Source organism: Necator americanus, chromosome X, assembly GCF_031761385.1.
Source record: "Necator americanus strain Aroian chromosome X, whole genome shotgun sequence".
Taxonomy (NCBI): domain Eukaryota; kingdom Metazoa; phylum Nematoda; class Chromadorea; order Rhabditida; family Ancylostomatidae; genus Necator; species Necator americanus.
The window spans coordinates 25,306,353-25,320,858 of record NC_087376.1 but is presented as its reverse complement, the minus strand read 5'-3'; the positions used below and the strand labels follow the sequence as shown (position 1 = coordinate 25,320,858).

The 14,506-nt window shown below is 39.0% G+C and overlaps 2 protein-coding genes across 3 annotated transcripts; one reads left to right on the top strand and one right to left on the bottom strand.

Annotated features, from left to right (window-relative positions):
* Positions 1 to 6,371: 6,371 nt before the first annotated feature.
* Positions 6,372 to 14,321, top strand: RB195_025434 (uncharacterized protein; the record flags this gene model as incomplete). Of its 2 annotated transcripts, XM_064213575.1 has the most annotated exons (6): positions 6,372 to 6,384; positions 6,449 to 6,506; positions 7,112 to 7,253; positions 7,383 to 7,494; positions 7,568 to 7,734; positions 8,083 to 8,124. In XM_064213575.1, 6 exons carry the CDS (start codon positions 6,372 to 6,374, stop codon positions 8,122 to 8,124), a joined length of 534 nt encoding a protein of 177 aa, XP_064069458.1. The 2 variants fall into 2 exon arrangements, with proteins under 2 accessions (XP_064069458.1, XP_064069456.1); XM_064213576.1 differs by lacking the exons at positions 6,372 to 6,384; positions 6,449 to 6,506; positions 8,083 to 8,124 and adding exons at positions 13,575 to 13,655; positions 14,160 to 14,321 and having other exon boundaries at positions 7,164 to 7,253.
* RB195_025435 (uncharacterized protein) lies at positions 9,479 to 9,808 on the bottom strand (the record flags this gene model as incomplete). Its single annotated transcript, XM_064213577.1, has 1 exon — positions 9,479 to 9,808. The coding sequence occupies one exon, from the start codon at positions 9,806 to 9,808 to the stop codon at positions 9,479 to 9,481; it is 330 nt and encodes a 109-aa protein (XP_064069457.1).
* Positions 14,322 to 14,506: the final 185 nt, after the last annotated feature.

Below are 14,506 nucleotides of genomic sequence, written 5' to 3'. Positions count from 1 at the left end.
TCAACATCTTGCACTTTCATCTAGAGTGCCTGCAGAAAATCGTTTTCACTTCTTTGGACATACATTAATGTTATATATGTCATACACTATTAAGAAGACCAACAGAACGTTCACCTTGTTGGACGTGTTGTGAGGAGTTTGCCGGATTCTAGTTAGAGTAAGCAGCCTGGCTGAAAATAGAAGCTCTGGACTGAGGTAGTGAAACAGGAGTTCAGGATTCTTGGGGTGGATAGGCAGTTCAGGCGAGACGTAAGTTTTCGCCCGTTACGGAACAGCGACGAATGGATTGATTCAATTTGTCGTAGATGATCGAGAAAGTTAGGCAGGGCTATGTTCCAGGACAGCACACCTCGGCGAAGATGCGGGTAATCGGCGATGAAATTAGCTCGTCCATTAAGTCAAAGTAAATCATTGTTGCTTTTATCTGAAATAAGGTCATTATTGTAGACCAGTCATCATTAAAACGTCCGGCTAAAGCCTTTTAATGTTCGCTTCGCTCGCCTTCACCGATCAATAAATAATCAATTAAAAATAACAGTAGTGACTTTTTTTAAAATTATAATTGTTTTTTTTTCTTTTAACGACCATTTTTTCAACGTTTTTCCTCAAAAATTTAGGCATAGATGAGAGATTTCATGATTTTCTTCCGAAGCGCGTCAATACTATATTTGGAGAGCAATCAAACTTAATTTTACATCTATGTTTCTCTGATATCTCTACAATTTGGAAACATTCGAAGTATGAATTTCCTCCGCTCTCAACTATTAGCACAAAATGATGTGCTAACATGTAATTACGTGAATATCATCATCGTAGTGATGAAGATAACACTCTACATTAGAGCACGGAACGTGCGTTGGTTAGTATTGTATTTAAGCAGCCGTATCTATGTGTGTTTCCATTTTTTGAAGAAAGGATGTTAGCAGCATCAGGAAAATATGCTTGGAAATAGATACGCGAATAACTCATGGTTGTTGTTGCCAAAGATTCCATGCTCCCTTCAGGCAGTTGACCATTCAGGTTATGGGCTTTGGCGGTGTGCTGGACGACAGCACCTTTTTGCAATGTATGGGAAGCTTTCGCCATATAACAGTGTAGGTTATATAGCTCGTACCTTCCCAATGCGCACACTCGAACGCCTGATTGCGTTTAGTTAAAGCAGGGCCACCACGTGCAGGTAGCAATCAGACTCGTATACGCGGCCCCATAAGTCGTAGAAACCTATCCTACCGTAGGGGCAATCCGACGCAGTGGGAGCTGTCACATCCCACTCTATGGCTTTCTGGCACCGGGGCATCATCCCGACAACATGGTACCCGTCTTCTTCTCCTTCTGGAATTTCGTGAATGAGGCACACACAGACGCACACAAGTGACGGAATAAGCCAGTTATTATATACCATGATAGTTTGCAAATTTGGAAGTATACATTCACATAAAAGTTTATTTACTCTCGCTAACATATGACAGAAACTAGCGTGACCTATCAAAGTCGACATACATTAAAACACACCACTGGACAATGTGGAAGGGTAGATTGCTCACTTATCAGGTGCATGGCGATTGTTAGGCATCCCACCGCCGCAGAGTTTTGCATAATGGTGGAGTATTTTCGTGACACACAGACAAACACACACACACATACACACACGGACTAAGCGCGTTATTGTAAAGCACGATCTTATGAAAACGAAAAATTCGCGTTGTTTTACTAAACGAATTCAAATTTGGTTATAATACAACGGAAGCAACGCGAAATATCATAAAGGCGTTGGATGACAAGACAGCTTCTGAGCGTAGCACGCGTAAATGATTCGAAAGATTCCGCAACTGGAACAACTGAGGAAGGAGGTCGCGGTCGACCGTCCCTAGTTATTACCAGCTAATTGAAGGCAATAAGTAATGCTGATACGAGTAAAACCCAGTGAAAAGTTGCTGAAGAGTTCAGCGTTGACCACTCAACCGTTGTTCGCCATCTCAAGCAAATTAGAACCATGAAGAATCTCAAACAAGTGGATTCGGCGAATTTCTCGTCTTGACAACATCTACAGATATGATGTTATTTTGGATGTAAAAGCAACAGCACCGTATGTACTGTTGATTGGAATATCTGTTTTTCTGTTTTATCTCTGTTTTTGAATTAAAAAAAAAATTCACGCCTTTCCCTCATATGATTATGATTTTTCGAAACTTATGATTTTTCTTGAGTTCATATTTATTTGGCATTTCAATTATAAAGCTCAACTAACTCTTAAAAAAGTCGTAGATGCTTGTAATTAAATGATTTATTTTACATTTAAACAATAATTTAGATTTTAGGTTTTGTCTCAGCATCAGTAATTCTATTTTCGCTAACTGTAAGGAATATCCTGTTCTAATTCATCGTTTTTAGGATTCACTTAATATAAAATCCGAGAAAATGTGCAAAAATACAGATATGGTTAAATACCAAAGGAAACTGACCAGTTTTCAGGAAGAATTAGCTTCCAAAATGAGGTTTATTTCATAAAACAAACACTGTACTCGCAGCTGTAACAGTGCTATGGTGTAGCAAAGTATTTATATGTATAGATTGAGATAATTGCTAGAGTTCTATAGAAATAACTCGTCATAACATGGGACCCTTGTCGAACTAATATGAGCTAACTGATGAGTGTCTGGAGAAACGTGTTCATCCATGTGAAAGAAAGCCCACGTAATGAGTCAGCCGACATAATGAGTACTCGCAATAGAGAAGTGTTTTCTTCACACCTTTTTTCATGTTACTATTCCTACATCTATACGGTGCTAAAGTTTTTTTTTAGGAAAATTTCTTTTTTTTCTTTACGACAGAGCTGTACAAAAGCAGAAAATCATGTTTTTAATCTAGAAATTCAGTACTATGACTACGTGTTGTTCAGTGTTGACTACTTAGAATTCTGGTCAGTGTACTCCAAGAAATTCCTGCATCAGTAATGCAGTAAGAATAAAGGATAGAATGAAAACACAATTTTTTATCCTCCAAGTGTATTCATTCCTCCAAACAAGTGCGATATCAGTTCACAGATTGCAAAAGGATGAAAGGTATGCTTGGGTTTTGGAGGTTTCGAACCAACTAAACCCAACCTTACCTTTCATCAAAATGAAGACAAAGTGTTAACTTCCTACTAAGCTACAACTGCACTGGCTAGCAATATCTTCCAGTAGCAAATATATGCATGTTGTTCCCAATCTCATTATGAATGAATTTTAAATTTGATAAAATATATAGTCCGCTTCTACTGAAATGAAACTAAATACCTAAGATTTCCAATTGAATGCGAAACCTATAAGGAGGACACTAATGTGAACATGATGCAGTTTTTCTTTTTGACCTTAAAGATGTTGATGGAACCAAATAAACTACGTAGAGACATTACATTGTAGTTTGTGTTTCTCTTGATATAAACTTGCATATTATCACCAAGTTCTGCTCTCAACTTTTTCGTTGAAAATGTAACTGCAACTTCCTTGCAACCTGTCTCATTTTTCAGACTCAAGAACACTTTTAGTTGTTAAATGAGGCGAATCAAAATTGGGAATGAAATGGAGAAACTCCTTTTCTAAACCATATGTAGACAATTAATATGAAGTGTTTGTGAGCTAATAAGTATACTGCGATAAGATTACTAGACAAGATTATTCTCTCATAGTGCATGGTTTCATAAAATATCAATCAGAAGAACAAAGAACTAGGACGCTTAGTACGAGAAAACTATGGAAATAGAGAGGTGTTGGGAGTAAAACTCGTCCATTCTAAAAAAAATTACACCATCGGCGCTGCACACATATAAGAGGTCACAAGAAGTGAGTACGATAATGAGTAAATGAATTAGTCGTCAAACAGCAAAGTTCACTGCAACAGTTTTTGGTTCCGGTCTTTTGTTTGTTGTCCTTGGTGTTTGCGAACTGAGGAAGTGATTACAAAGCTTTTTAATATAATTAGTCGAAAATTGTATTGAGTTATAATTTAAGTTGGCAGAATTTTTATTTCTTGTCCTCTCTTTTTTATTCAGAAGCAATTTGCCTATTAATTGACAAAACGTTTACATCAATTTGAAGGCTTTTTTCTATCCTAAATGGCTGACATAATCGTCTTTTCAAAAAGAATAAATAAGAGTCGAATAACCTAACTTTGAGTAGCAACCTAACCTCTTACCCTTGGCATTACTGGGATTTGAGCGCGGCAAAAATTACCATTTTCGACGTCTACTCTTCTTCACCTTTCACGGAGAACAAACGGGAACGCCACCAAAGCAGATAAAGACATCTACGGATAGAACGTCATGGGCGAATTCATTGCTCAGAAATGACTTGCCATGTTCAAAAAAATCTGCTACGAACGAATTTTGACGATAATAAAACAAGAAATCTGTAGAGAGTTAAAAGAAGGTCACTAATAATGAAACGGAATACAAGATTGATTAATTCATTGTTTGAGTTTTTTAATAGTTTTGGTATTCAATATAGAAAATCAATCAAAAAAAGCCCACACAATTTATTTTGTAACCCTATCAAATGATCTGTTGAAATCCCTGATGTGATATTCGGAACTTGAGCAATATATTATGACGTAATATACAGTAGGATATGATGAAATTTAAGCTTTCATTAGAGTACATCAACCAGTTTAGCATCAAATCTTCCAGCATCTCGCTCTAGATTGATCTCTACACCATTCATTAGCAGGAGAAAGTATTTCCACGTCAAATCCACGTCGTTCTCGCTAATCTTTGCCCAAAACAACAGAATACTTTTTGTTGTCGGGCAGAGCTGCGCCAAAAGTCATATATTTGCGACAACAAAAGAGACTCAAAAGATTAAGCAAGAAAATTAGATCACCTTTGGAAGGAAGCAAAAAGACAAATGCAGCACTGATGCGAGATCCACATTTACATCCCGATATTTTTCTATTTTCAGGAATTACCGTATTCTAAGGAAAAATTCAGCTATTGGTTCAACGATTTTGTTCTCTAGTTACACTGACAAAACTATCATTAGAGCTTAAGAGGTGTAAAAAATAATCTTTAATATATGGTAGCAGACAAAATTTTCAGAAATTTCTCCTCATCTTGCATTTGCCCGGAAATTGCAGAAGGAAAACTAGCAATTTCAGGTTTTTTGAAAGTAATAAAAGTTTAGAAATATTATAATTCTTGTATTGTTTGCGTTAGTTCCCCTTTACTCGTGCTTTTGCAAGAGCTGGTTATTAAAATCGTTTCTTAAGCAACAAAGTTGTTGCATGGTAAATATTTAATGCATACAGTGGCTGCCTAAAGTCATAATGTTCATCGAAGCGCTGTTACCAGAATTTGACAACGTTTCGAGAAGTCGAAATTTATCTTTAAGATTATTTGAAGTGCCCCACTAAAGAAAATTACTGAGAACATTGTTGTCGAGATTTTCAAAGAAGTTGCTAGCAATCCTTATTCAACTTGTAGACGTTCAAAAAGATCTGGGAAAAATTTCAAAGGTTTCTGAGTGTGTCTCAAGACATTGGAACGTCGTTCACGTGTTGACTTACTGTTTGCTAGGAGATCCTGTAAGAAACTGTTGGTTTCCAAGAAGAATAAAATGACCGGGGTAACACTTATAATAACTTCTCTCTTAATGAATGGATTAGGCTCATGTTCTATCCAGTGATTAGTCAAATTTCATGTAGTTTACAACTGATAGGCAGACTTATGTTTGACGCATAATCAACACTAGATTCAATCCTGTATAAATTCAAATTCTTGTGGCGAATGGATCTTGTTCTCTTCAAGGCAGGTCCGACATTCTCAAATTCTGCTACTCAGGTTGAACGTATATTGCATTCCCTGGTTGAATTGGATTGAATTCTTTAAGAATGTAGATGTAAATTCTTCTAGCAGTTTCCTTTGATCTGCCGTTTCTAGGGATTTCCACAACAACGTTCCATTTCTCGAAACGTTAGCAAATTTTGATAGCAGTAATTGGATGGATATTAGTCGGGGAATAACTTTTTTCTTCTTTTTACCCCACGAAAGGGTTTTAATAATCAGCTCTTGCATAATTACAGTAAATTTTTCGTTTTACAAAAAAAACAGAGATTTGTTGAGAAGACGTAGAACATGATGAAAGAGCAGCAAGATATACTCGCCAATGGAAGTAAAGTGTCTAGGATATTTTTTATATATGCACCGGCAATATTGCATCAAAGAAAGTGCAAATGACTTGAAATCAAAACGTTTTCACCATTTAAAAAATTGTGTATTTTAAATTTAGGCGACAAACTACACACATTATCCAAACATGCTGTGACGTAAAAGCCATTAACGAGGTTGAGCATTCTAGGAGCTGATAAGATAAGAGTTAAAGCAATAGTTGCTCGAAATGCTTGTAGCAGGTAAGTTTAGTAGTGAGCTTTTGTTAAATCCACATTTTTTTTTCTAGACATGTATTCATTTCAGTGCTTCTATTTCTTTGCCCATTTCTACCCGTTGAAGGAAGCAAAGTGACTTTTAAAAAGTATGTTTAACTTGTCCTAATGACCTACTTAAAAAGTTCCATCTGTTTGTTAACTTTGAAAGAATGTCTTGTTACAGGATATCCCTGAAATTTTTCTCTTTCGGATGTAAAATGAAACTGTGTTTAAGCAATGTGAATCCACGGTCAGATTTCGCGGATATTCCAGGAATATGGTGGCAATCTCTCAGTAGACACCCGATACCAAATTTTTTCAAATCGTTTTTCTTTTGGAATGGCTAAATCTATCTGGAGTTAAATTGTTATTATATTCTTTGTGATACTTTTATTGAATCCACTAAAACTCAGTTTCTCAGCTTTAGGTTCAAATTTAATGTTAGAATGAAAGGAAATTTGTGAACAAAACTGTTACTCAGGACATATTTCAGTCTGTGTTTGGAGCATGAGAAAATATGACTGTATCATTGTAGTGTTGTCAGTGGAATACTCTAGATTAAGTTTTTCATACACTTGTAACGCAGTAGCTATGGGAATATTCTGAGAAGAAATTATTCAATGAGTCTTACCTATAGTTCGGACCTGCCAAACCCACCAATATTAGGAATTAATTTCAAAAAAAAAAGAGAAAAGATAATACATTTCCTAAGTTTGGCGCTGGCTGATCTTGGTGTGCCGAATTATAAATGTGACGATACGTTGATGAAGGCGAGCAAGAAAATCCCCAGAAATGTCAATTCTGTTCGACCGGCTGACATTAAATTGGTGATGGCCATGGGAGATTCACTTACAGTACGTTGATAGTTTGAAATCTTAAGCAAAAATTATGATTAATGCATAAGAGATTGAGAATTGCCCTTTTCTATAATGAAAGATTATTAACATATGCTTGAAATACTAAACTGATAGAATATTATTTAGGCTGCGAATGGTGCCGGAGCAGAAGATCCTCTAGGTGTTGTTTTACAATACAGAGGTCTCGCCTTCCAAGCTGGCGGAGATAAATCCCTGGACGAGCATGCTACGATTCCTAGTCAGTGTTTCAGAAGGCAGCAAGGAAAAGAGAGAGTGAAAGAGAAGGGAAGGAACGTTATTCGATATTTTAGATATTTTGCGGAAGTATAATCCAAATTTATTCGGATATTCTATTGGAATAGGATCACCGAATGTATGGGAAATTTCAAGACTTAATGTTGCTATGCCTGGAGCAGAAGCTCACGACCTTCCTGGACAAGCACAACAACTTGTTGGTTTATTACAATCACATCCAGAGGTAAGTGAAAATGGTAAAGATAAATGTAAATGAAAGGAAATATGAAACAATTATGAACCCATCGAATATGAGAGAAATATGTGAATCGCCTTCTTGCAGATTAAGTGAAGAGGAATAGAATATCAGCGGATGTTAGTTGCACAAAATTGAACAGTACTGTAGTTGAATTCACTTTGAAAAAATGCCAGTTTCAGAGGAATTATTTACGGATTTTCGCCCAAAAATTATGGAGTATCCACAGAAACTGTTTTTACATCGTGCTTATCGTATTTTTGCAAATCTGCGTTAAGATCCATAATTGGTATTTCACATAGTTATATTTATTTTGTCAGATCATGCCATTTCTAGACCTACAAAGCACTAGTTGTTTTCTTCAGTAGTGGAAGTTAAACGGAGAATGTATAAAAATAGAAAATAAATAGGAAAAAGTTGAAACCAATTTCCAAAAACCTAAGAGAGAAGCCATCACTTCACTAAACACTGTGTGTGTTTCTAAGTACAACTATGTATTATAAGGTGTGCGATTGACACCAATTCTTCTCAAAACATCTGCTCAAAGAAATATGTGAACATCGATAAAAAATGATGTGAAAATCTACCCTCAAGACAGCGCAAGAGCATTTGTCTTACAGATTTCCGTAAAATAGCGAATGAGTAGATACGAGTTAGATTGGGCTGGAAAAGTAATTCTCTTTAGAGAAGCTTGTTAAATAAAGGCCAGGTGCCTTCTTAAAAGCCACGCCTCCTATATTTATCAACACCCGTTACTGAAAACAGAAAGCAGAAAACATGTTAATGAGTTGTTAGGTATGGAAAAGCGAATTACTGCCTATTAGTAGCAACAAGATTTCTTTTCGCCGATGTCTTACTCTTTACACACATGACTTGCGAAGGGAATTTCCATTTGTCAATATGATACACCGTAAAGTATGTCAATTACTGCGGAGGAAAAATGCTAACATTGTATCTAGTCGAGCTAACCAGAAGAATGAGCAACGCAGAGGACTAATCGTAGTGTAATTTCAAACTCGAATCACTAAAATAACAAAAAAATTAGCAGTTTGTAAAAATATACTGTCGTAACTTACATAAGCCTCATCAGTACCGAACCTAAGTACCTTATCAGCACCAGTATCAGTAGTAACCAATAATCGGTCAAGATATGTTAAACAGGATGATCGCGATGCGCCTGCTATTGTAGTAGAATAACGAGATGAGAAAACACAGAAAAGCTGACGCTTCGCGGCCACTTCACATAACACATTCAGTGCCGACTATGCGTTTTGTTCCAATCGTTTGCCGAATACTAGCTGTTTTACGTTCCCCAAACAATGTCGGCCTAGAGAGTAGAATAAAGTAGAAGATGAAGTAGAAAATTGACGACTTAAAACTGGCAGTCTGGAAATATTTTCAAAATATTTCTCCATTCTGCTGTCATAGTAGAAGTAAAGACGTTAAGTAAGAAACTTTTGCTTTGTTTCAGAAATACTGAAAATTTTGTTTTTTTAGCGGCAAATGGTGCAAGAAAACCACCTTCATCACCTTGACTCCCGCTGATCTTCCAAACTGGTTGAGCGGGCGCCAGCAATTCTTCCATTTGTCCTGATCGCGTGCCAGAGTCGCCCAGTGGTTCCTGCTTTCGAGTGGAACACGAGATTTTCTTAGAAGGACTTCGTGAAGAAATCTGACCATCGAGTCAGCGGTCTTCCTGTAGTGCGCTTAATATCGCGGGGAACCCAGTCGCTCACGGCTCTGGTCCAACGGTTGTCGTTAAAAGCGAGTTCCCATGGATGGTCTTAGTCGTCATGATGAACTCGGAGAGCCTCTCCCCCTGGTCATTCCATTGTAGGCCGTGGGTCCCGATGTGAAGTTCCTCCGGCGTTCTTCTTGGGCCAATTTTGGCGTTGAAATCGCCAATTATGACCTTGTAGAAGACATGATCTTCTCCGTAGAACTTCTCCAGGTCCACATAGAGAGTTTCGACTTCTTCTTCTTCGTGGCTTGATGTTGGAGCGTAAGCGACGAAGATAGTCGTGCGCGTCTGCGGATGAGAAGATGTGGTGTTGGACCACATCTTCTCATCCGCAAACGTCCGATTCGGGTCGTAAGTTGTTCGAAAGAGTCGCTGTTCTTAGTCATACTCGTGTTGACGTGGACGCCAACTCCACCAGCACCTCTACTGTCGCATGTTCCTAAGAACAGTTTTTCTCCTGTTTCATATACGACGTTGAGAGAGTGACGTCGTCTCGTCTCGGTCAGTCATGACGTCGTACTTAATCTTCTTGGCTTGCATCGTCAGATCTTCGATGGCCGCTTCTGATGCAAGCGTACTTACGTTATGAGTATAGATCGTTATCCTAGTCCTTTTCAGTTTCGGGAGCCTATATGGCTCCTGCAACCCCGTCCTTCCTGGCGCTACCGTACCAGGCTTTCCTCCGGAATCAGGAGACTCTTTTCTATAACTGTGACATGCAAAAAAAAATTTAAAACTCATGGACAAGTTGCAAGCCTCTAGTGCCATGAGTTTTTGGGGGAACTTCTGTTCTCCCGGAGTGAACATGTGGAGCTTATTTTTTGAAGGCGCTTCCCTTGCACCTCCCAGTCACTTGATTGCAGGCTTTTGGCCGCATTTGGTCCGCGATTAGCCCCCTATCCGTCACCCGGGGACGTGCCACGTAGCCTCGCGACTAACCGGCTGTGATCCCTCTATTGAGGGAGATCCGTGGGTGCAAGAAAATATGACATCTAAAAGGTAAGATGCGATATCGAGCAGAAAAAAACAAAAAAAGAATAGAAAAAAGCGAAACACTCTGCTCTATAATGAATCTGTTAATTCATTAAACCAGCAATCACTAGTCAATAGCAAATGATCGCAAATTTGCACGCATGCTTACTTATGTTATGCATTGCAGCGCAGATGATCATTAAGTTCAGTCTCTGATGTCGGAGAAAGTTCTGCTTATTTTGTTTGCTTCATGTATAATTGAGGCAAAGATGGTATATTAGTTTGGCTACTTATTTTTCCATGCACGGATACCCTTCACAATTTCATGTTTTTTAAAGGCAGCGTATCACGATTTTGACGTGGTGCGGAACTCACAGCGAAACCGTAGAGTTCGGGTTATGATAGTGCGGTAGACGTCGTCATGTTGTGTATGGGTGGTAGACTGCGGAACCCAACGTAGTTCCGCTCATATTTCCCTAGTTGTCGTAAGACCTGCGTGGAAGACGTAGTTTTTGTTGCGACGGTTTCAGTTGCAAAGCGCAAGCTTTGTGCATGCGCCGCGTCCAGGAGCGAGTCTTCGAAGAATAACGAGGTCTTCTCAACAGCAGGTGGAGCCAGTGCTGGTAAGGAAACCGAAAATATTCTTAGAAGCGGGTTCTAACGTGCTGGTAAGGAACGAAACCCCGGTGGGGTCCGCAACCTACCATCTGAACTCTACGCTTTGGATTCCGCATCATCTCAAGATCGTGATACGCTGCCTTTGATCACACATTGACGATCATCCGTGGATATATTCACGACGAGTGTCTATCATATTTTTCTGTCTTTGTGGGATGGTGTCAGCTCACTGAGACCGGAAGCTGTGGATCTGAAAATCAGAGAACAACTTAACAGCAAATTCAAGGTCAGGAAAAGAATTGAGCAGTTTCTGCTTCAGGCAATGCTTCAGGGATCAAAGCAAGGTCTGAGGAATAAGGTGGGTAGGAAACACTTTTCAACCAAGTGCTTCAAGTTGGCGGCGATTGCCCAAAGCGGCATAAGCGCACGCATCGGCCGTTCGGGGTTGAGGAGGTAAACGACGGCACGTCGCTTTTCTTGGATTTCAACGACCAACTTCAACTTCGACTTCAGCGGACTTTGATGTCGATCATCTTGTTGGACGCCTCGGAAGACCCTGTAACCACACCGATCATCGTACTTAGGGCCCGGCTCTTTGTGATAACGATATCGATCAAAGCGTTAGGTACCTCTGGACAAAACTTTCAGGAGTGCAGATGGACCTCGATGGTGCGGTAGACGCCGTTATGTTCTGCAGCCGTCATTTGCACCGTGGAGCTCGGGAACTGCTCTAAAAGACAGGAAAAAAGGGAAGAAAAGAAAAAGAAGTTTCTCTTCTCGAAGCTGTGGAAAAAGTGGTTGACGCTAGAAGTGGTCCCTCGTCCAACGCTTCGTCGATGTTGGCGACAGCCTGACGTGACGTAAGGCATTGTTTCCACACTTACAAGAAGATCGGAGACGACGTCGATTCATTTGCATTACAACGGTGGCACAAAATAGACTTACCCTTAGCTAGAAAGCACTTAGGACTACCCATCTTTTACCTGAGCTCCCTGGAAAAAAGCGTGTACTAGTTTTCAAACATCAACTTTTTTAAAAAGTAGAAAAAATAAATGGCAAACCTAATATTTTTATATCTTCTAAGTCAAAATTTTTGATTCGGTAGATGTTTTTCTTCTGTTATCAGAATCTACTAGAAATACACTAGAGATATTTTCAAAATTCCATCGAATCACACTTTAAAGCATCTATTCTCCATTTATTTATTCGGCTAGGGTATCGGAATTGGCCATATCTCTTGATCCACAGTGGTATGGAATGGTATAGTGTCAAAAATCACATGCTCGTAGTAACAGGCCTAATGTCAATGATGAGTACTATAGACAAGCCAAACATCATTTGTTTGTTCTACGAATTGAAGACTTGTACTCTACAGCTACAGCGACTCAATTAATTTTATGTGCACTAAGAGAAAGTACTTTGATTTGCTTTTGAAGGCTGCTCTCTTGAGCTATTTCGAGAATCATACGCATCACAAAATTGACGACTTCGGGATCTATCCACGAATAGATATTGGTGGGGGTTTAGCACACGAATAAGATCATGATCAGGCTCATAACTCTCTAGTACTTGAGAAGAGGGCGTATGGAGGTAGCCTCGCGTGATCTGTCCAACGGTGAAACTACGTACAAATAGAATGAGCGCAATCCGCAACGTGTCTGCTGTACATTACATTAGTTAGATTGCGGATTTTGGACGATGATGGAGCTACATTTACAGTTCCATCGCGTATACGTGGAATCGTCAGCAAGACGGAATCGCCCGAGGCTGTTTCACTGGGCATTATTACTGAACTGCTATGAAAGTGTTGATTGTGATCTCGCTCGTACTCGTGAAATACACCTTTACTGGTATCTAACCGTGGAAAGATATCAAAATCACGTGACACACTGCGTTAAAGGCATCACCCCACGAATCTGAGGTGGTACGGATTTCAGGTGGAGTATTCGTATACGGGATAGTAGATTATGGAGAGGGGTGCGATTTCGTCCATTTCTTCCTAATTGCCGTAAAATTGCTCCCATCAAACTCCTTGTAGAAAATAGTGCGCCGGAACGCTCGAAGCCGTATCTTCCGAGCCGTTTTCTACGGCAATTAGGAAGAAATGAACAGAATCACCCTTCTCTCAATAATCTACGATCCCGTTTACAAATACTCCGCCTGAAATCCGCACCACCTCAGTTTCGTGGTGTGCTGCCTTTAATTCACGTGAAATACGAATGTGTTCCGCATATGAATCTAAACAACAGCGAAACGTTAATAAGTGCAATATAACGTAGCATTAACTTATTTTTATTAACCGTAAAAGATCATCAAAGCTCTTCAGTATTTTTAGAACAGAAACTATTTTGAGAGCTATGAAGAGGAGAGAAACCAAAACAATTTGCAAATGACTTCGTTGCGACCCGCAAAAGGTTTTCATTAGATTAAGGCCATAATACATTAAATATTTCTGACACTCAGTGCATTTTGCATCATTTTCATGTTGCATCTTCAGGCAGTAAATATGAATAACGACTGGAAACTTCTAAATATATTCATAGGAGGAAACGACATGTGTGGATATTGTCACAATCCGGTTGGTTTACTTTTCCGAGTGTTTGAGTTAGGTCAAAGGATGTTAAATGTAACTTATATGAACCTCTTAGATTCGCAGGAGAAGACCTCAGCGAAACTAGTCTAAAATCTCCGAGAGAACGAAGTTTCAGCGAAATTTCTACCTAGAATTTTGCTTACAAATGAAAACTTTCTGAGTCCTTCGTACATTCCTTTAAAGTCTGAGAAACTTTAAAGGAATGTACAGATGTCAGAGATCAAAACTTCCAAAACGTATTGCTTAACAAGTTCGAAAACGCATTAACATGAATTCGTCTGCAAGTTCAGGAATTAACGAAGTTCTATTCCGATTGGAACCAACATGTTGCATATTGATCGGAATAACAAAAAAAAAATAACAGAAAAAATCTGTTACTGTTTATCCACAATATTTTATTACAATACTGCAACCTCAAATAATCAGAGATGTTCTGCCAAAGATTACGTGTTGAGCGTTGATGGTTAGACTAGACAATAAATTTTTCAGAACGATGCTCCGGAGAAGTGTGTCCAACACATTTCGGATGCTATTCAAATAATTTACGACCATGTACCTCGCGTCATTGTCTCCTTAACCACAATGCTTCACCTCGAGGTGCTACGTCAAACAGATTCCGGACACTTCTTTTGCACTGAATTGCATGTGTGAGTTTTCATTATTGAGATTATTGAGGTCTACGTGTTAATTCATGAAATATAATAGAAGCGCAGAGGAATATCTACTGGTAAGGTGAATTTAAGGCAGTGCTCGAAGGAATTTTTGAGATTCGTATCTCTTCACTCGTAGCTGGGAACTAAAACGTGGAGCGTAGGGCTGTCGAAGTGAATACGTGC